We start from the raw sequence: 23,437 nt of genomic DNA on the forward strand, positions 1-23,437 counted from the left end.
AACAAATTCACTCTCTTGAGATCCATTACCCACCTGATTTTCCTAATCTACCTGCATGTTAAAATCTCCCATGACTACCATAACATTGTCTTTATGACAAGCTTTTTCTATTTCCCGTTGTAATCTGTAGTCCACATTTCAGCGACTGTTTGGAGGCTTATATATAACTGCCATCAAGGTCCTTTTACCCTGGCACTTTCTTAACTCAACCCACAAGGATTTAACATATTCTGATCCTATGTTACATCTTTCTAATGATTTAACGCCATTGCTTATCAGCAGAGCCAGGCCAACCTCTCTGCCTACCTTCTTATCGCTCCGATATCTTGGACATTCAGTTCCCAACTACAACCATCTTTCAGCCACGATTCAGTGATAACCACATGTACAGGAGATAGCTAATAAAGTGGCTACTGAGAGTATACTTACACTATGATACGTATGAATTCATTTCATCATGTACCGTATTCCATTCTTCGTGCATCAATCTTGTCAAGGGAAAGCTTAGTTATTTTCTATTTTCCTTGTGATAATCAAGTGCATTTTCAGTTACAAGCAGCAAACAGCTTACAAATACTGAAGTATATATTGACCTTACAACCTACTCAGGCTGCTATAATGCTCCCACAAGGGATACAGTCTCCACTTAACCCAGGCAGCTGTATTAATTGGGCAAATAGTGCTCTTTGTCATTGCTAAAACATAGAACAATACAGCACAGTACAGGCCATTCGGCCCACAATGTTGTGCCGACCCTTAAACCCTGCTTCCATATAACCTTCCGCCTTAAATTGCTATGTAACTACAAACCAAAGGCTTTTGTGAAGTGAAGGTCACGTATAGTGGCTGATGCTGCTCCCCGTATCTCTTGGAATTGGTCAACCAGAAGATATAGGAGCAGAATTAGGCCATTTGGTCCATCGAGTCTGCTCTGACATTTCATCATGGCTGATCCAATTTCCCCCTCAGCCCCAATCTCCTGTCTTCTCCCTGTATCCCTTCAAGTCCTGATCAATCAAGAATCTATCAATCTCTGCCTTAAGTATACATAAAGACTTGGCCTCCACAGCTGCGTGTGGCAAAGAATTCCATAGATTCACCACTCTGGCTAAAGATCCTTCACAATGTTATTGAAGCTGATCTTTGTCACTGGGATGAGACTGTTGATGATTCTGGTAATGACTTCCCCTGTGACTAGAGAAACATTCTGTAGTCATTCAAACCTAATTAGTCTCCTTTCCTGAAGATGGCTATGATTCTGGTGTCTCTTACACCTTTTGGCATGTCCTCCTCTTCCCAGACATGGCAGAGAAATTCACAAATTTGTGAAATATCCTCTGCCAACTTTTAGAACTTCAGCGGGGTCATCACTAATTCTACTTTTCAAGTGACTTGGCCACATTGGTCTCAATTGGTGAAGCTGGCTGGCCAAAATGCTTGCAATGGAATTGTGGGAGCTTGTTGTGAAAAAGGTCACACTTAAGGGGGTCCTCCCATCAGGCCTCAAACTTTGCCTGTTATAATACAATCAGCTCCAACAAGCAGACCGCATCGTTTGCAGGGCTTAAACAGACTCTCGAAGCAGGCACAGTTTTCTAGCTCTGTCATAGCAACGAACTTCCAGATAGAAAAAAAATGCTCAAGCGCATTTTTCAAAAATTTAACATTCTCAATGTTTGCTAGGGCATCTGGCACTTGATGGTTCAAAGTGGAGGAATTTTCAGAATCACAACTGAGAATCAAATCTATTCTTTGGGAATACAGAGTGGCCCAGCATAAACCTTAAAATAAGATTGGCACCTCACAAAATGCCAAGTCATCTAAGCCATCAGGCAACCCTTTCTCAAAAGGGGAAATCTTAAGTTCCCATGCTAAACACCCTAGAAAAACTACCACTATCTTGTGTCGTTTGATTAGCTAACTGCATCATTAAAACACGGTCAACTGTCATTATGGTGTTTCAGTCAGAACCTCAATATCAGAACTCATACCTACAGACAAATGGCAAAAGTGATCAACATTTTGTCTTTGCTTTGCCATTTGTAAGCAACATTAAGTACAATCATACCAAAGAGTTGACAAGGATGTGTTACGAATGTGCCACAACTCTGAGGGGCCGAAGGGTACAAAGTCGCCCCCTCCTTTTTGAGAATCGCAAGATCGCTATTAATTCGGGTCTGGGACCCAGGAAATGAGAGAGAATCCACAAGGTTTGGAATGTGTCCTGGCCTCAGCAAAACAAAACCATTGATAACGGCTATTGTCTCTTGGAGACCGAATTGTGTATTGAGTACTGTACTATTCAGTGAAGCCCCTCAGGGGATAACCAGAGTGGGCTGGTTGAGGGATTGCATCATCCCAACCTGATTGACATCTGAGACCCCGTGAGTAAGGATAAAAGAGGAGTCTGGGGAACACCCCTTTTGACGCACCAGGAGAAACGCTAGAAATCCCGTGACAGCGTTTAATAATGACAGCCGGTGGGGGGCTCGTGCGCATCCTTCCCTTGCCTGGGATTGGCGGGCTCACCACGGAAGAACGGCTTAGCTAAAGGACAGGCGACAAGTGAACAGCCACACCAACGAGACTCTGACGGTTCGAAATCGTAAAAGGAAAGCCGGCAAGTTTCTCAAAAATCTCTCTCTCTCTCCAACCATTGCAAACCCAGTGGTCCCCCAAAAGGCTGCAGCCTGCATGAACTGAGTGACTTTTATATTTCCATTGGACAATACATTATCCCCTAGACAACGACAGAGCTATTTCTTATTGATTATTATTATACCCACACTTTTAGATTTAGCATTGACGACGTATATTATCTGTATGTTTGCATTGATATTATTTTTGTATATTTTTACTAATAAATACTGTTAAAAATAGTACCATCAGACTTCAACGGACCTCTCTATCTTTGCTGGTAAGTGACCCAGTTACAGGGTTCATAACAAAGTGGGGGCCTCATCTCGAGATTTGATACCAAATTGGAGGGCCAGTGAATCGGGCTTTTAAGTCCAAACGTGGGTCTGGTTGCGCGGGTAACCAGACGGGAAACCAGCAAAGATGGACGTTGACGAATTTATAGAAAACCCGACTCTGGAGGCGCTAGAGGCTGCCACAAAGTCGGACTTGATAAATATTGCGAAAGGACTAAATCTCGCAGAGGTGAGTTTGTCGATGAAAAAGCTGGAGGTGCGGAGGGCCATAACTCAGTATTATATTTTGAAGAATGTGTTTTCAGCTGAGGTATTGGAAAATATCCCTGAAAAGGTACCAGCTAGTGGGATGGCTCAGTTAGAGTTGGAGAAATTAAGGTTGGAACATGAAATTAAGTTAAAACAGCTGGAAGCAGCCGAAAAGGAAAAAGAAAGAGCCGAAAAGCAACAGGAGCATGAGCTCCAGCTAAAGGAGTTGAGGTGAAAAGGGAGCATGAAATTCAGTTAAAACAGCTGAAAGCAGCTGAAAAGGAGAAGGAAAGGGCCGAAAAAGAGAGGGAGAGAGCCGAAAAGGAGAGGGAGTATGAGGAGAAAGAGAAACAGAAGCAACATGACTTGGACATGGAGAAGTTAAGGCAAGAGCGAAGAGCTCAAGGGCCAGACCGAGAGGAGCGGTTTAATGTTAGTCGGGAGTTTAGGTTAGTACCTCCATTCGTGGAGACGGATGTTGATAGTTATTTCTTGCATTTTGAAAAGGTGGCAGTGAGTCAGAAGTGGCCCAAAGAGCAGTGGGTGGCGTTGTTACAAAGTGTGTTAAAAGGGAAGGCACATCGGGCATATGTGGCGTTGTCCATGGAGGAGGAGGAGTCTGAGAATTATGAGAAAGTAAAGGAGGCCATTCTTTGGACCTATGAATTGGTACCTGAAGCGTATAGACAAAAGTTCAGAAATTTAAAGAAAGGGTGGAATCAGACGTATGCAGAGTTTGCTTATGAGAAGGGTGTGCTCTTGGATCGTTGGTGTGCAGCAGAAATAGTGGAAGAAGATTTTTGGCGTCTCAGGGAGTTAATTCTGACTGAGGAATTTAAAGGTTGTGTTTTGGATGATATCCGGATGTATTTGAATGAGAAGCCGAATAAGTCCATCTCCAAATTTGCTAGGTTCGCAGATGAATATGCCCTAACCCACAAGACAAAGTTTTCCTCGAATAAAAGTTACCAGAGAGACCGTGGGAACGGTAGAGAAAGCCCACCGGCTGAGGCAGAGATCCCACCGGGAGCTAGTGGTAAAATTAAGGAGGAGGAAAGGCAAGACAGCAGGAGAGGTCCCGGCTTGACCTGTTTTAATTGTGGAAAGGTGGGTCATATTGCATCTAAGTGCCTTGCTCTGAGGAAGGAGACAGGAAAATGGAAAGCAGCAGTCCCTACAGGATGTGTTGTGGTGATCAGTAAATCGACGAGAAAGCCTCAGGTAGACAGAATACGAGAGGGGTCTGAGAAATGTATTTCAGAAGGAACCGTGTCTGTGAAAGAGGGAGACACACCAGTTCCAGTGCGGATCTGGAGAGACACGGGAGCTGAGCTGTCATTGATTCGCAGTACGGTACTAGGTTTTGGTCACAAGACTGGAGAGGTAGCTTTGAGAGGCATACAAACAGGGACAAAAGCGGTGCCTTTGCATAGGATTGTTATAAATTGTGAGCTGGTATCTGGACCAGTTGAAATAGGGGTGCGATCAGAATTTCCGAGAACTGACGTAGACCTCCTTCTGGGTAACGATTTAGCTGGTGGTGAAGTCTGGTCGGCCATGGAGCTGACGAGCCAGCCTGTAAGTGTTGAGGACCCGCCCCTAGATTCCAAGATCTATCCCGCATGCGCGATCACTCGCAGCATGTTGAGAAAGGCAGCTGAGAACGAGACCAGTTTAAATCCAGCCAGTATCGATTTGGCCGAGACTTTTTTACCGACCCTGTACCAAGAGGGTTTAGAGGGTGGTAAAATGGAGAATAGGAAAGTGAAAGAGAGTAAGGGAGAGGAGGTAGACCTGCCCTTAGCCAGGAGGAAATTTATAGAGGCACAGAGTAAAGATGAGAAACAGATAAGGCTGTTAAAAGGTCCAGGGTTGGACATGGAGGATCTGTCTGGTTTGGCAGAACTGTTTGAAGAAGTTGAAAGTTTTAAATGTGTTCCCGATAACGAAATGAGGGCAGTCCTAGATGAAAAGGATGCCATTACCTTGAAGAAGTCTGCTGGGTTGGCAGATGAGGTTGTTTCAGCCCGCGGGGTTGAGTTTACTCCGGAAGGGAGTTGCCCAGAGAGTAACTGGGAGGATCAGGGGAACTTAGAATTTGAAAAGGGTACGGGTATTGAAAGCCTGGAAGAGGCAGATGTCCCGTTTGAGTGTGTTCAAGATGTGGATGCACGTGGTACTGAACCTAGTAATGAAACTCAGGAAAAGTCTTAGGTATTTGATTCAGTTGAAAAGGAATGCAGTCCTTGTGGGTCAGATGGACTTGGTTCAGTGAAGAAAGGGTTAACCTTGGTACTAGTGGGAAGTGAGAATTCCCAGTTGTTTGTGTTCGAAGGTGTGTTAAAAGTTAGTGAGGAGATAAAAGGTGGTGAGGTGAATATTATTATTGAAGGAAAAGGGAAAAGTGTAGTTCCTAAATTGAATGAAGAAATTTTAAAGTCTGGATTGATGTCAGAAGCAGCCACCAGGCTACAGAGACAATGGCTTGGTAACACGGTGCCTGCGAATCAATTACAGGTTGATTTGGAATGTAAAGGTGCCCCACACACTATTGTTATTCAAGAGAGTGCTGTGAAGAGGCAGAATTTTAAATGCTATTTGAACAAAGAGGGATCACTTGCAGAGTTTAAACTGAAAACTAAGAGCATGAAGGGTCCTGAAGATAAAATTAACGACTTGCTTAAAATTAAAGAATTGTGTGGAAATTCGGAAAATGGTCTAAGTTTGGAACACATTGTTGATAAAATTGTTCCTATGAAAGGAGCATGCGAAAGCCTATTCCACACTAGTATACAAGTTCACCACGTGGGAGTTAACTGGAAACGGGGCGAGGGTTGACGGGATGCCATTTTAAATAACAGGATCCGGTTTTAAGGGATTTCGACAAAGCATGTGACTAATAAAGACAACCCCCATGGAAGATTGACTGTTAAGTTTGAAAGTAACATAAAGATTAGTATTTGCATGAACTTTTGTAATATACACGTAAGCTAAGATCACAACTCTTTAGTTTTTGTTTGCTGAAGAAAAGGAATAAAAATAGGTGGTTATTAAATTGAAGTCTGATGCTACAAGAATTTTATTAAGGTACAAGATGTTAAGATATTAAAGGAAGTGACAATGTAATTGCTAACTGTTTAGAAGCTGAATTGAATGTATAACTGTATTACTCTGTAGTGAAAAAAAACTCTTTTGTATTGTGTTAGATTCTGAAATCCTGTAAGACTCTGTATTCATAAATTTTTACCTGTTGGTAAAAATCTTAGAAGGAAGGGGGTGTTACGAATGTGCCACAACTCTGAGGGGCCGAAGGGTACAAAGTTGCCCCCCTCCTTTTTGAGAATCGTAAGATCGCTATTAATTCGGGTCTGGGACCCAGGAAATGAGAGAGAATCCACAAGGTTTGGAATGTGTCCTGGCCTCAGCAAAACAAAACCATTGATAACGGCTATTGTCTCTTGGAGACGGAATTGTGTATTGAGCACTGTACTGTACTATTCAGTGAAGCCCCTCAGGGGATGACCAGAGTGGGCTGGTTGAGGGATTGCATCATCCCAACCTGATTGACATCTGAGACCCCGTGAGTAAGGATAAAAGAGGGTCTGGGGAACAACCCCTTCAGACGCACCAGGAGAAACGCTAGAAATCCCGTGACAGCATTTAATAGCGACAGCCGGTGGGGGGCTCGTGTGCGTCCTTCTCTTGCCTGGGATTGGCGGGCTCGCCACAGAAGAACGGCTTAGCTAAAGGAGAGGCCACAAGTAAATGGCCACACCAACGAGACTCTGACGGATCGAAATCGTGAAAGGAAAGCCGGCAAGTTTCTCAAAAATCTCTCTCTCTCTCCAACCATTGCAAACCCAGTGGTCCCCCAAAAGGCTGCAGCCTGCATGAACTGAGTGACTTTTATATTTCCATTGGACAATACATTATCCCCTAGACAACGATAGAGCTATTTCTTATTGATTATTATTATACCCGCACTTTTAGATTTAGTATTGACGACGTATATTATCTGTATGTTTGCATTGATATTATTTTTGTGTATTTTTACTAATAAATACTGTTAAAAATAGTACCATCAGACTTCAACGGACGTCTCCATCTTTGCTGGTAAGTGACCCAGTTACGGGGTTCGTAAAGGATGAAATCACGCTTTGCTGAACCTATGCAGATTAGTTAAAATTTTTAAGTTGAACAACTTTAATTCAGGGGCTCCCAGCCTGGGGTCCACAGACCTTGATTAATGGTAGGGATCAATGGCACCTGCCTTAACTGAAGTCTATTTTTGCTAAAACTTCAGTTTCATTGTTGGTCAAATGGCTGTCATTTTTTCCACTTTACAGTAGTGAAATGCAATGGAAAGTACTTCAGTAATTACAGTTATAAATGAAGCTAAGCTGAGAAAGGCAAAATATTTCTTTTCTCGTTTCAATCACAGATTAATTGCACAGCAACATTGCGGAGGTGGCGGAGGCAGCACGTGCAAAGACAGTGCTGATAATTTTTTGAGAGCTTAGAAATTTGTACAAGAATTAAGGTGACTTTGAAGAGTAGTGTGAGAAGAATGTTCAGTACATTCACAATTTCTCAAATACTAAAGCAGTTTGTACCATTTTACAGCAAGTCCTGGAAAACATCTTGGTTGAGGTTAACAGGTGTAGGCCTAACTCCTATCGATATTGTCACTGAAAGTCTGTCTGCTGTCAATATTCTGGAGAGAGCAAACTAACTAGAAACATAACTAGACCATTCATACAAAAAAATGCCATTATAAAAATGGTTGGGTATCCTATGTAGCATGATTGCTCTTTTAACTCCAACCATCTCCTTGACCATCAGCAAGAGTGCAACCCTTCATTGAATTATACAATGAATGAGTATAACTTAAACACTGTGTAACACAACATAATAAATTGCATTTGGTTAGCAGCCCAAACACCACCTTAAATACTTTCCCTCTATTACTAGCACAACATAATTGCAATGTGCCTCATCTGCAGGATACAACGAATCAGCTTACTAAAATTCCATCTATTTCACTTGTCAAATGCTTACATCACACAAGTTAGGGACATCTGCTGCATAAGGCATATAATCCAGCTTGGAAATTTGTATCTCTCCATCAGCCCTAGGTACAAATTTTGGAACTTGACAGCACTCTGGGAAACCTAGGTTACGACCATTTAAGAAGCCAGCTAGTGTAGCCTTGTCAGCAGCAGTTGGGCTAGAAGAACATGGATTGAAGTTCTACCTCATGATATTTGAGAACCAAAAATTGAGTTAGGTGCTTACAGTATTGTACCATCCATAATTTCAGAAGAGATATTTAAACCACAAGCACTTGTGCTCTTTTGGATGACTGAAAAAAAAACTTACAGCATTATTCTTGAAGAGCAGAGAAATTGCCCCCAATTTACTAGTCAACCTCACCCCTCAATCATGATAATGAAGATAACTGCTGGCCACAATCAAGCTGTCATTTGAGAGTGCTGTCCACACATACATTGGCTGCCACATTTTCTATAATGGAACAGTGACTATACTTCACTAAGTGCTTGGTTGCCCATAAAGATTATTGAATGCAAAAAAAACAATGCAAATAAAAATGTCTTTCTTGAAGGGTATTTGGGGATTGATAATGTTCCTCCTTGGCAGCAATACGGCTGTATAGTGAACTTTGGACTCACTTTCAAGGACATCTCATATTTTCGATGCTTAATGCTCTTGATTGTACACACTCATTAATCTTTCAACACTTCCCCACCTCATTACTTTCACCTCTGCCAGCTGCTTCGACTGTATTACAGAACTCCTTGTCCTCATAATATTTCATCACTTAGATACTTCCTTTGATACTTTTGTGAAGTCATTTGTCTATGCCCTAGGCAATCTACAAATTCAAATTACTACCTACACAGGTAAAATAATGTATTACCTTTATTTTTTGATGCAGGCGATGGAGGCTGTTCTGTAAAAACTTCTGGTGATGGGGATTCAGGTAGTTCACATTCTCTGTCCACTGCATCTCCAAGACCAGTGATATCAGAATCCTCCGAGCTGTGCCTTGTATTTACATTTTCTGTACATGATGCAACAGGAGGCGATGGTTGTGACACAGTGATCTCATTATGCTGCTCCTGTGGCTGAGGCACTGCTGGTAATTGTGGCAATGACTGAAGTTCTGCTTGTGTCGGGCTCTGTTGCTGGTGTGTTTGGTGAAACTGTCTTGATGTTTTTGACCGTCTATTCGCCTGGCTGTGGGATGGATTTGCCTCGGAGGCAAGGGTATTTGTTTTTGTGGTTGTGAGGGAAGCTGTGAGGGTAGATGTCCTACCAGTACTATTTGAGTTGTTTGCAAAATTTTTCAGTTTTGGACTTTCAAAGTCTAAAGAGTTTCTGTTGCTGTGCAACTGCGATGCAGCAGATAATTGTTTGTGGTTGGCTACACTGGGTCTTGAAGAACCACCTCCTCCAAATACTCCTCTTGAAGAACTGTGATTTGTTTCTGATCCAAGTGCATTTAAACTGCAAGCAAACAAAACTTTATATGAGAACTTGTACACCTGCAAATAGGTTCGGGTGAAATTACTTGAAATCTTGATATTACTTAATATTTCAAGATTTAGGACAAAAAAAAAATCACATATTTAAAGTTTTAATTAGTACAAAATAGAAATACTTAACATGGATTTAGAACTTTGCAATTAGGAGGCTATTTGATCATAAATAAAATTAGGTGAAATGAAATATTATATAGACTTAAAAATATGCTATTATTTCAATTACCATAATAACCAATATGCACTTGAGGACTGCAAAGAATATAGTAGACTAAAATCCACTGAGTAAGTTATCTACAAAACATACTGTATTTAGGATTTACAGATGAATTTGATAAAGTTTGAAATGGGCACTGTAAATTATTGAATGAAAATAACATGAACTGTGACATGGTTTTACTGCCTAGTTTAAGACTACATCAGCAAGAAAACAGCATATAAAATCTAATATCTGAACTAGCAACCTGTATTCAATTCAATAACAGAAATATACTCCACAAATTATCTAAAAAAAAAATCAGGTGACTAACATTAATACTTACTTTCCGTCTGATGAAATACCAACTATTCTCCTGAGATCGAATGTCCTTCCTACGTCGAAGGGAGGATTGGACCCCTCTAAAGACAAACGTCTTTTGAAGGGCTCCCATATTCCTTGAGCTTCTAAGTAAGCTGTTCCAATCACCAGAAGGAACAAGACACTGGGAAAGAAAACAAATATTTTAAACCAAATAGATTCAAAAGTTAACACCAAATGATTAATGTTTTGACTTTAGCAAGCAAAATAATTCAAAAGGAATATGGTGTTAGCCTGTATGGTTTCCAACTGCACTTTAGGTATGGATAAAAACGTAGGTGGGTTGATGAGTCAGCTAGCAGATGATATATAAATTGTAGAAATTATGGATACAAAGGAAGGAGGATAAAGGCCAGTTGGAAATGTCAGTAGAGAAATGGCAATCGGAATTTAAACCAACATTTAGACAAATGGCAGAAACCTAAGGAGCTTTGATGTACAGAGCAATCTTGGGGTGCAAGTCCACAGCTTCTTGAAAGTGACGATACTAGTGGTATAAACAGCATATAGCATGCTTGGCTTCAGTCAGACTGTTGAGTATAATAGTTGGAAAATCATATTACACCTGTGTAGAACTTGGTTAGACCAATTGAACCATTATGTGCAGTTCTGGTCACTGCATTACAGGAAAAACGGGGAGGCTATGGAGAGGGCGCTGAAGAGGTTCACCATGATGTTGCCTGGATTAGAGCATTAACTACAAGGAGAGGTTGAACAAACCGATTGTTTTCCCTGGAGCATGGAAGGCTGAGGGATGAGCTCATAAGAAATACAGAAAATGATGATAGAAGTGGAAAAGGTAGATGGAGTTTCCCCTTCCCTCCCCCACCTCAAAAGCACTGAAACATCAAGTATTAGAGATAATAACTTTAAACTTTCCCCCTTTCTCCTTAAGGGAGATTTACAAGGAAAACATTTTATTTTTAGAACACCATAAAAGTGGTAGGTGCCAGGCAAAATGGTGGAATATGGATAGCAGTATTTAAGAAATAACACATAAAATGCTGGAGGAACTCAGCAACTCAAATAACCAATATGCTGTGTTATGCTTTTCTATGATCAATTTTAATAAAAGATTGGCTTATTGGGAGGCTGTATTTTATTTAATTTCTTTACATCCCAGCATATGAGGATTACTCCAATGTCACTTAATAATAAATTTTTAGCTCCCAAGCACACATTTGTCAATCATTTAGTGAACAACTAGAAATATGATCCTGCTAAGGAAAAGTAAGAATATAAGAGCAAGGATGCGATGCCGAGATTTTATAAGGCACTGGAGAGGCCTCACCTCGAGTACCATGAACAGTTTTGGGCCCCTTATCTTAGAAAAGATGTGCTGGCATTGGAGAGGATCCAGAGGAGGTTCACAAGGATGATTCCAGGAATGAAAGGGTTATCACATGAGAAACGTTTGATGGCTCTGGGTCTGTACATGCTGGAACTTAGAAGGATAAGGAGGGATCTCATTGAAACCTTTCGAATGTTAAAAGGCCTAAACAGAGTAGATGTGGAAAGTCTAGGACAAGAGCGCATAGCTTCCATGGTGGGAGAGTCCAGGACATGAGGGCATAGCTTCAGTATAGAGGGGTGCCCTTTCAAAACTGAGATGCGGAGAAATTTCTTTAGCCAGAGAGTGGTGAATTTGTTGCCACGTGCAGCTGTGGAGACTAGGTTGTTGGGTGTATTTAAGGGAGAGATTGATCAGTTCTTGATTGGACATGGCATCAAAGGTTAGGGGGAGAAGGCCAGAAACTGGGGTTGAGGAGGAGATAGGAAAAAAAAGATCCACGTGATTGAATGGTGGAGCAGACTCAATGGGCCTAATGCTGCTCATATGTCTTATGGTCTATGGTCTTATTTGACACCTTCAAAATTACAACAATTTCAAATTAAACCAACCCTCTCGGAGTCCATATTTGGCTATGTACAATAGGCAGCACTCCAGGGCACTGATAGTTGACCAACAGTATACTAATGGAAATAAAAATGCTAAAAGTTATTTGTTTATGGGATACAGCTCAATGGGTCAAATGGTTGTGCAAAGAAAGCAACAGGTTCAGCTGCACCCTGAGCATGCTTGACATATTGCAAAGCCTTGGGTCTGTCAATATATACTTAATTCCGTGCCCTTCAGCAAGTAAGGTGGGTATATTTGTCTTTAGCTGTGGAGACACAGTGTGTACCTTATATTAAATAAAACTGAATTCTACAGATATGGAAATTTTGATTAGCTTTGCTTAGAGAATAAACTGTGAAGGATAAGATGTCTAACAGCGTAAATAATGGAATTTGAAGTTATATTCAGCAATAGTTATTGAATATAGCATTTAATAGATAATACCTCATTATTCCTGAGATGATCACGTACAGTCCTAGTTCCCAATTGGGTCTAGGCAGGGCCTCTGCACATGTTGCCAACATATGATAAGGAAGGGATGCATTTAATACAAACACAAATTCGGAGCCTCCTGCTGTAATGAGTTTTAATTCATGGATAACTCTGGAGGCAGTGAAATCTGGTGTAAACCTGAAAATAAGATACGTTCATCAGATCACGATATAAAATTGACAGCAAACTAAATGTAAAGCACTGAAAGTTTAATTCTTAAAGCTGTGATCACAGCCTAATCTCTGCACTGCTACAATGATATCTAGAAAGTAGCTCATTTTTCTTTTATGTAATCAATTCTTTTATGCTGTTTGACATTGAGCTAACAGTGCAACACAAGCACTGAGACAATTTATTCTGATTGGTTTGGTTGCTTGCCAGAACACTGCAAACGTTACGTAAGGGTTGCTATCATGATTGGAAACAAGGCAACATTAGAACCACTAAAAAAGCAGCACTGATCAATGTCCTTTACTACTAAGTTAATTTTTGTTATATTTCCAAATTAACATTAGTGCAGACCAAAATCCTTGGACTGAATAGCATTCAAATACTTAAAGTAAAACTAATGTAGTGAAGCGTCAGGACTCACAATATAATAATTTCTTTAGAGGCATTTGGTTTTAGTGCAAACTCTTGACAGTTTACAACTTTGAAGCCGTATCCTTCACAGATGTATCCACTGATCTCCATAGACTTGACAAAGACTGGAAGCAGTCCTGTATTTTCTACTTTAAAAATTCTCTTCAACATGAAGTTTGGCTCTCTCATTTTCATTTCTGCAATTTAAAGAACTGGTTTCACAATATGCAAACATACAAGACTTCCTACAATGCTCTCTTCCTTTGCTAAAGACAGTGGCTCTTGCTCAGATATAATTGCCTGAATGCTAGAAATCATTCAATTGATCACCCAACAGCTTGTGCAAACCCAGAATAGAATTCTGTCTATTCCCATCAAAAATGAGTTGCTAACCACTCTGATCCCCATAGGGCACCAACTTTCGCAAATGTTCATTGGGAAAGCTGGAGGGGACAAGTAGGGGTGGGGTGGGTAGGTGACTACCAGGAACCTCCATAAAAAGAACATACAGTAATACACCCAGCACACTTAGAAGCACCACACCACGTGGCCACCAGGAATACTTGCATGGAGTTTAGCTCCTCAATCAATGTAGCCATATCAAGGTGTCCTGACTGAAGGAGCAGAAAGAGAAGGGCAACTGGAATTTGGGTTTAGTCTGCTGAGGCCACAACATTGTTGAGACTTTCGCAAAATATAAATATTGCTTCCGCCATTCAGACCTCGTGCTGCCAGCAAGACTCGAACAATTGGATGAAGCTATCCATCCACCTGATGTACGCTGGCCCACTGAGCTCTATGGGGAGTTCAGCAGTCAGGCAGGGCACCAGGCAAATGGCACTGAATCAGGAGACAGCAGCCATCAGTTATTTCTGGTTAGCAAATGTCAGAAGTAGAAATAGTTAAGGAGGTAACTGCTAGCAAACTAATGAAAGCTCCTGACCATGAAAGCAGATGGGTAAAGCCTCAGCAAGCTTTACCAACTTATTGCTTATTCTTAAGACACAATGTTGGCAATCCTAGTTTCATTACTTCAACTATACATGCAAGTACTTTAACAAATGTCACGCTGGCTTCAACTGATAAATGTCCTACAGTGTTAAATCTCTCCACTCTAGAGGAAAGAAATCTTAATCTCTTAATCTTTCCAAAAATTATTTTCAATCTATGCCTCAATAAGAATCAACTTCTCAGAATAAGATGTTCCTTGCCATTCATTCTCTAGACCCTTAGTTGTGTCTCAAACTTTCCCTGTTCTTCCTTTGTTCCAAAGAATATTTGCCCAAGCTAGCCAAACTCCTCTTCTCCCCAGTTCTTTAAATCATACTGTTTAGTTCACTCTATACCTTTTACACCAATTTGATCCAAGCCTTTGTTATGGCAGTTGAGATCTCAAGACTTCTTCACTCAAATCCAAATTTCTCCACATAAAGAAACAGAAGAAATTGCTAACTTGAGGATAGAACTGTAAGAAACACATATCAGCTAACATAACATTTAAATCCAGTATTTCCCTACAATATAGAATGAAGTTAATTGGCCCATCTAATCTTTGCTGGCTCTGAGTCACCACTTAATGATATAGTTACAAACTTATGCCTGCTGGCAGTGCCAATATCAACAATACATTTAGCAAAAGGGGTTGAAATATTTAAATGTTGCCTCACCACCTGCTCTATTCCTGGTAAAATTATTCCTTAATTTTTCTGAAATGATTGGATTGTTTTTGAAATTTTACAGCAAAGACAAGTAATGTGTCACTGTTGCTACAATTTGTAGTACACTTGTAATAAATCAAGTGTTATGTTTGGAAAAGTTAACTGAAAAAACCCTTCAAGTTGAATTACAAAACTTGAACAAGATAGGATGTACATTTTTTTGGTAAACAATTGAAGTTTTCCCTTGTTTGCCTGGAAGGTAAGGAACTTAATTATGAAATCTTGCCATTTAAATGACAGCTATAGCCAGTCTGTGTGTTGATTGATTACCTCAAAGATTACCAAGCAATAGTTACTGCATTCAAGGCAATTAATTTGAACAAATGTTTTGTGAGATCCTGTGGATATCAAAGCTGTTATTTAAGTGCAAGCTCTAAAATGAATTCTCAAAAACAGGTTTCAGTTTCATTGGTGACATGTCTCATATGAATCTTAACATTATCCCAATTTCTTTATTATTACATTGTAAAATAATACCAGCTGAAATAATGCTTTTAACAGCACTAAATTACTTACTATCTGAACAATCTTTAAGCAAAACTTCATTAATTTTAAAGCGTAAAGAACTTCCAGGACCAGGATGCTTCCCTGCCAGCTTCAGGCTCTCTATTGTTCCTTGTCCTTGTACGACCACTGCATCCACTACTGTCAGATTGTTTCTACAGAGAGTAAAGTATTTAATCAGTAAGGCAATCATGGATAAATAATGTACTACTATTTATCAAGCCTCATCAGTTAAAAACTTTCCCTTTTCCGTGTCCAATAGCTCTGAGAAGTGTACAGATATGACCAAGTTAAATACACAAATTCAAATATTTTACTAAATAAAAAAGAATATTTAAGCACAGAAGCATTCTAAAACTACAAATGAGGACATGGGGAAACCAAGCCGGAGTTCATACAACAAGAGAACACACCTTATAATAATTAAAGACATCACTGTTCTGTTGTGAATTGGTGCAAACTTCACTGTTACAGCTCTTCTTTCACCAGGCTTTAGAATTACATTTAATACATGCTGCCGAGAAGAACCTTCCACAAATCCCGAAGAACTTTTAACAGAGGAAGTCTGCAAATGAAAGTTAAGGGAAGAAGAGGGGGAAATGTTAATTTGCATTACAGAAAAAAATTTCCTTCTTTTTACAAAGGTACCAAAAACTAAACTCCGAGCAACCTCACATATTACAGAATCAATTTTCATAGTCTCACTAACACTGTTTCTAAAAAAACTACTTGCTCAATTACTTTCAAATATTGTAATATTAAAACAAAAATTGATTTAAAATAAAAGAGCACCTTTAATGAGATAGTTAGCTAGATTACAGGTGTTTAAACAAGTTTTGATGTGAACAAAAATATGAATGTGTAAATTAAAACAGAAAATACTGGGGAAATACTCAGCTAAACACTCAGGCAGCATCAGTGAAGAGAAACATATTTAACACAAGGCCAATTACACTTCCTCAGAACCTGATGAAGTTATTAACCTGAAATATTAACTCTACTCTCTCTACCAAAACTATGTAACCTGCTGAGTATTTCTATCATCACCTGTTTTAATTTCAAATTTTCAGCATCTGTATAATTAATGTAGCATTTATAATTAAACACTAGCTTGAATTAGGGGATTTTTGCTCATCTTAAACCATTTAATCCCACAACTGATACCCATCAAACCCTTTGTTATAGAGAAATCTGTTAGATTTTGAGATGGCAATGAGGTTAATCGGGATATCTCTGATGTTGTCCTGCAGAGAATGCAGTTTTATATTTGAGTCAGCAAACTTAATGAGCTACTGTAAATATCATAGTGCTGGATTGTTAATTAAAAGAATATAACCAACTCACAAAATATCACATAAAAAATGATGCAGAATAATATCTATGCTACTAATAATCCCACATTGGGTCAGAAAAATAATTCTTGTACTCTAATGTTCTCCCTATTTAACATAAACCAGGTATCACATTTGGAATTTTTTCAATCTAAACAGCTTCCCCACTCAAGTTCAAAAATCCAACTGTATGGCCTGATTTTTTCCAATTTTAAAATCTCAATTTCCCTTATGGTAATGTTTTTTTCCAAATATAAATTGGAATCACCAATCAACTTTTAAAAACGTACTGTATATGACTACATATTATTCTTTTAAAAAATTTGTACAGATCAAACAATTTAAAATCTGCTTTTGCCCATTCTGTGAAGAGAACTATGATAAAAAACATAAATAGAAAAAATAGCTGCTTTCTTTTGTTTAAATACATCTTCTCAGATAATCAATTACCGAACTTTGATCTTTAATTTTTTTTACAAGGACATTACTGAGGCTTTAATAGCAGTCATCTGAATGAGAAAAGGCTGTATTTCACTCGTTATAAAGGTTCACGACTTTATATTATCCAGTCAATGTTCTATGGAATGTAAGGAGGCAACCAAATTAAATGGAAATCCAGAGCTTCAAATTTAACCCTCAAATGGATCATTTTTACTTGATTGAATTTTCTTTACTTACGTGATTACTGATAATCTTAAATTCAAATGTCTTTGTATCTAGATTTGCTTGCTTGCCTAGGTGAAGCCTGAAATTAAGAACAAGTATTTCAGGAAATGTTGGAATTTTTAAAAAACATACATCTTAGATAATAATAAACGAATACACCGATAGATCTGATATTGGTGGTAGTGGTAGCATCCATTAGTCTCGCGAGACCATGGATCTGCACCCTCTCCAGTGCGCAGGCCTGGGCAAAGTTGTATGGAAGACCGGCAGTTGCCCATGCAGTGAGTCTCCCCTCTCCACGCCACCAATGTTGTCCAAGGGAAGGGCAAGGGCCGATACAGCTTGGCACCGGTGTCATCACAGGAGTTGCCAGAACGAGGTTGAAGGCAACGTCGGACTGCCTTAGGGACTCCGGCTCCGGATTTGTCCTAGGGTTTACTCCCAAAGCTTTTCCCGTGAATGGGTATGGCCGCAAGGCAGCAGAGGTTTGAAATCAGAATTTTCCTTTCTTAGATGGACTGCTTTCCCAGGCTGACGAGCTCCATCTACCTGAAGCACTGGTTTTAAGGCACCAGGACTCGCCTTCACCCCTTCTCCTGTCAGTAGAAACAATTCTGCCGGGCTTAGAGGCTAAGCCACATGAGAAGGCCAGGAGTTGGACTTGGTTGTCAGAGGCGATTTGAGTCGCATGCCGTGACTGTGGTACAAGTTACGATTACTCAACATACTAAATACCATCATTAAGAATTTATCATTTTTAAATCCAACTTAAATCCAATCATCAATCATTACTGGCAGTGTTATGGGCTCTTTTTGTGAATTAAGAATTTGGGATTAAATAGAACTGATGCAAATACAGGAGAGCTTCTGAATGATTATATGGTGTGAAACAAAAAACAGCCTCCCTTGCATACTTCCAGTGATTACCTCTTCACATTATGTTGGTATGAAGTCAAAATGCCTCCTAACAGGCTGCTGAAATGTCAAAAAGCTTCAAAGAATTAAACGTACCCAGAATGACCTTACTTGCATCTCCTGTTACTTGACTCCTGAACGAACCTCTTATACAGCCAGATGGACTCCTGAGCTCACAAACTATCCTGTTATAATCGTGCGCATTCTTTACCTACACTGCATTTTTCCCGTAACTTTTACGCTTTATTTGCATTATTGTTTTACCTCAATGCACTGTGTAATGATCTGTATGCATAAGCAGTATCCAAACGAAAAGCTTTCACTTGTATCTGGGTAATAATAAACCCAGATACAAGTGAAATAATAATAATAAACCAATAACCATAACAATGAGCAATATTTAAGGTTCTACTTGTCTGAAATCAACTATTCTTCAGGCGATTTTGCAGAGGATGATTTCTAAGGTAGTAGGTTAAATTAGTTAAATAACTTGGAATTTCAGATGCTATTCAGTATATAAAAAATAACTATGTCTCCCATATAGGAAAACAACCACATATACACAAAGCTCAAGTCCCATAATAGTTAATTAATTTTAGAGGGAAGTGTCTAATCGTGCTCATTAAACAACTAGATTTTGGAAACCATGCATTACCACAGACTTGGCTAAACAGAGAGAGTCCTTTTGTCCTGTTCATCCACAGCTACAACTTAACTAACTTGGTTTCTCACTTATACAATTCACCAGAATAGTCTCGAACTGAAATGTTAATAGCTGTTCTTTCCAGAGTCTGCCTGAACTACTGCAAATTTTTTTTAGATTTTCAATAACTGTTGAAAGTCTGAATTAGTATTGAGCTACAAATTTAATCACCGTCTAATCAATAGCTGACAGGCTACATTTGAACGTATACATTTAATTGGGAGTTAGGTAAGTTAAGAAGGAATACCATCCAGTTTTAGTGCATTGGGAGAGTATCATAACTATTGGTTGCACTTGATCCCACTATTAAAAAGCAAATACTGGGAAATAATATTAAAAAGTAAACGCATACCTTTCCATTAACACATCTGCAACAACTGAAGGATTGGGATACAATGCTAAAGGAAGAAGTTGAGCAAATACAGGTACATCTGCTGGATTTTCTAAAATTAGTTCTTGTTCCTACAGGAAACAAATTTAAGAAAATTGCAATAGTTATTTACCAGAATTACTACATCACAATGAATATTTACAGCTACACAACACGCAATTGAAAAAAATACTTTTACATGGCTTTGATAAATACTTACTGAAGTATTATTTGTGTTTGTGAGTGGGAAAATTAGGTGTGTTGCATTGACCAATGATGGCCACACAAGCTCTGATGAGATTACAGCTTGAACATTTTTCTGAAGGTCTGTATCTACTTCAAAAACAGCATCCACCCTAAAAAGGTAAATAAAAAGCCTTCAAAAACTTCACATAAATGCATAATCATTAAATACAAAACTCTAAGATGACAAGCAAGCATAAAGTCAAAGAACTTGAATACCATGCTCCTCTACTGTTAACCAGGCTTTCCAAATTAATGGACTCAAATTGTCTTCCCTCTAATTGTTTAGATTTATAAAATGTTATTTCTCTGTCCAACATTTTTGAAAAATCATCTCTGCAAGGATCACATGAACTCACATTTCTATGTTTGCTGACATGACGCGAGTGACACCAACAGCAGGAATTTAACAAGAGTTTTTCCAGTTGTCATTACTTAACACAGATAAATTCTATAACTTGCCAACCATCATTGCACCAAATTCACATGAATATGTTGCAAACTAACTTCAGTGGCATTTAGATCAACAGGAAAAAAATGAGTGGATGCAGGAAAATGGGATTAGCTGGATTGGCATCATGGTCAACTCAGATATCATGAGCCTAAAGGCCAGCTATTAAGCTTTACTCTACTGTTTTATTTCTCAGTTCTACTAGGAAAGTAAAGTGCTAGCAGGATCTGAATGTTTAATAAAACTCCAGCTATAATTTTGTAAACTAGCAGGTTGAAACTGAAACAAATTAAAGTTCCAATGGAGTTATAATCTGCTTTGGACTCGCTTCCTCTACCTGCTAACTTCCTATTATGTGCATCACACCTATCACAAAGTACCTTCTTCAAACTTAGTCCTAGCCACTGTTCTGATCTCAATCAGACACTTAATATTATCGCTCCGTGGTATGCTAACATCAAGGAACAAAAATTCTTAAAATCAGTAGTAACATGGCATTCAAAGCCTTACATGTTAAATAACCCCAAAAGAAATTAAGCTTGTCTGGAACTTTTGCACGAGACCTACTATTGCTTCATCAGATTTCACTTAAGACATTCACCCTGTGTAACACATGTTCCAAGGAAGTAGGATGGTATCCAATTTCTCTTTCTATCAGGAAACCAACAAAAAGGTAATTCATTTAAGACCAGATAATTTAGTGAAGTTCCAGAAGACAAGGTGAAAGGAAGGTAAGCTAATATAATCTTCCTTTAATACCATTAACCAACTATACTTATGAAATATTTGCACATTTTCATGACTAAAATGTTGAAAAAACTCACTTGTGCCCTGAGGTTTCTTTAAGTTCTGCCCATTTTTTGTACAAGTTTTTATACAAATCCCAGTCTGCATCCCAAGCATCATCTTGCATTGCGAGACTATGCTGCATTCTCAACTCCGCTAAGAGGGAGATGGTAGAAAGGGAAAAAAATGCTGAATTCAGGAACTAACTGCATTTTCCATGCACATATTTAGTTATATTAAAATGAATTATAAATACTTACATTTAGATAAAAATGGCAATCCTACATAACAATAATCCCCACATTGCAAACCAGCATCAAAATAAATATTTGCTATCTGTAAAAAAAAAGATTAAAATATCATTAGGGCACATCACCACAATTTGTTATATTATAAACAAAGCAATTACATCAGATAGTCAAATACACATCTGTTGCATAAGTGAACTATACAAAATAATTCATGCAGATTATAAATTGCAAAATATGACTAACCTTGGACTTCTTTTTTGATTCCAAATCATCTTTGTTATTTTTCATTCTCTTGTAGTAGAATCGCACATCCTCTGTGAGAGAACGTATATTTTGCAGTTTCACCTTCTGTGAGAAGGAACTCATTATATTTAAACTATGATGAACTACCTTCCCCTATAAAAATAAAACGCAGGTTTTACAATTAGGAAAGAGGATATTGTAAAACACTGTCAACGTTAGACAGTACTGCACAAGATACACAACTTCCAACTTATACACACAATAGTAATGCAAAAGAAAACTCATTTAGCTTTACCTTTTGTCCTTTCCATTCAAATGAATTGTCCAAAAGACGACAATTAAATTTTATTTAAACTCACAAATGATATTTAAAAATCAAACTGAATCAACAGTAAAAATTTTCAAATTTGGAATAGCAGAGATATGCATTAATATCCTTACTGGAAATGTAGATGGAAGAACAATGTGTTTGGGTGAGCAAACCAACGAGCCCACAGCAATAAGTGCCCTCACTGGGATAGTTAAAATCTGTAAATAAAAAGAAAAGGATGTTAACCTTAAAACAATTGTGAAAAGTTATTAAATGTAGCAATATGCTACAATTAATATGCACCGAAATATACTTGACTACTGCAAATTCTGCAGATCATGCTGGATACCCTCCATCAAGCAGGGAAGAATTGGAGCTGTGAGTCTAGGAGAAAGAAATGGGGAAAATCTTCTACATATAGAAGACAAAATGCAAGTTTCACAGGGCGATAGAAAATGGCACTTGAACTGTCAACGTTCAGGTGCCGTTACACCTGAACTGGAGCGGTACTAACATTCTTGTAGGACAGATTGCTAGTGCTGCTCGGGGGGGTTTAAACTAAATTTGCAGGGGGCGGGGATCCAGAATGTGAGAGAGGATAGCGAGATGAAGAATAAAGGACAGGTGGGGACTACACGGTTCCGGAATATTAAGTGTGTAGTAGAGAAGGGTGAGGTGGAACAAGTGATGAGGAGACATGTACAGAGGGATGGTCTGACGGAACGTGGAGTTAAACGTGCAGAAAGAATAAGTAAATTTAGGAAGGACAACAAAATTCAAGGGGCGTATAGCCCGATGGGAGTTCGGGGAGCTGGGTTAAGCACAATAGACAGCGATTTAAACAGAGAGAGGAGAAATGGGCTAAAAATTCTATATCTGAATGCACGAAGTGTCAGAAATAAGGCAGATGAGCTTGAAGCTCAGGTGCGAATGGGTAACTATGATGTTGTTGGGATAACGGAGACATGGCTGCAGGGAGATAAGACCTGGGAAATGAATGTACAAGGGTATACGTGCTATCGTAGGGACAGAAATGTGGGCAGAGGGGGTGGGGTGGCCCTGTTGGTGAGGAATGAGATTCAGTCCTTTGCAAGGGGGGACATAGAATCAGGAGGAGTCTGTGTGGATAGAACTGAGGAACAGTAAGGGCAAAAAGACCCTAATGGGTGTTGTCTACAGGCTCCCAAACAGTAGCAGGGATATTGGGTGCAAGTTGAATAGGGAGTTAACACTGGCATGTGGCAAAGGTAATGTCGCAGTAGTTATGGGGGATTTCAACATGCAGGTGAACTGGGAGAATCAGGTTGGTGCTGGACCCCAGGATAGGGAGTTTGTAGAGTGCCTATGGGATGCATTCTTGGAACAGCTTGTACGAGAGCCAACCAGGGACAAGGCTATTCTGGATTTACTGTTGTGTATTGAACAGGATTTGATAAGCGATCTTGAAGTAAAGGAGCCATTGGGAGGTAGTGACCATAATATGATAAGTTTTTATCTGCAATTTGAGAAGGGCAGATTGGAGGTGTCAGTGTTGCAGTTGAACAAAGGAGACTATGGAGCCATGAGGGAGGAGCTGGCCAAAGTTAAATGGACGGATATCCTAGCAGAAAAGACAGTGGAACAGCAGTGGCAGGTATTCTTGGGAATAAT

At 39.2% G+C, this 23,437-nt stretch overlaps 1 protein-coding gene across 1 annotated transcript in view; it reads right to left on the minus strand.

Moving 5' to 3' along the window:
• Positions 1 to 23,437, minus strand: part of tmem131 (transmembrane protein 131) — a 194,419-nt gene that overhangs the window by 33,206 nt on the left and 137,776 nt on the right. The window contains exons 19-31 of the mRNA XM_073044097.1: positions 21,919 to 22,005; positions 21,478 to 21,630; positions 21,244 to 21,319; positions 21,022 to 21,139; positions 19,724 to 19,859; positions 19,486 to 19,595; positions 17,528 to 17,594; positions 15,932 to 16,083; positions 15,531 to 15,673; positions 13,307 to 13,493; positions 12,667 to 12,852; positions 10,288 to 10,446; positions 9,121 to 9,710 (exon numbers count right to left, since the gene is read on the minus strand). Coding sequence (XP_072900198.1) covers positions 9,121 to 9,710; positions 10,288 to 10,446; positions 12,667 to 12,852; positions 13,307 to 13,493; positions 15,531 to 15,673; positions 15,932 to 16,083; positions 17,528 to 17,594; positions 19,486 to 19,595; positions 19,724 to 19,859; positions 21,022 to 21,139; positions 21,244 to 21,319; positions 21,478 to 21,630; positions 21,919 to 22,005 — 2,164 coding nt within the window. The remainder of the gene's footprint in view (positions 1 to 9,120; positions 9,711 to 10,287; positions 10,447 to 12,666; positions 12,853 to 13,306; positions 13,494 to 15,530; positions 15,674 to 15,931; positions 16,084 to 17,527; positions 17,595 to 19,485; positions 19,596 to 19,723; positions 19,860 to 21,021; positions 21,140 to 21,243; positions 21,320 to 21,477; positions 21,631 to 21,918; positions 22,006 to 23,437) is intronic.

Source organism: Hemitrygon akajei, chromosome 4 (genome assembly GCF_048418815.1).
Source record: "Hemitrygon akajei chromosome 4, sHemAka1.3, whole genome shotgun sequence".
NCBI lineage: Eukaryota > Metazoa > Chordata > Chondrichthyes > Myliobatiformes > Dasyatidae > Hemitrygon > Hemitrygon akajei.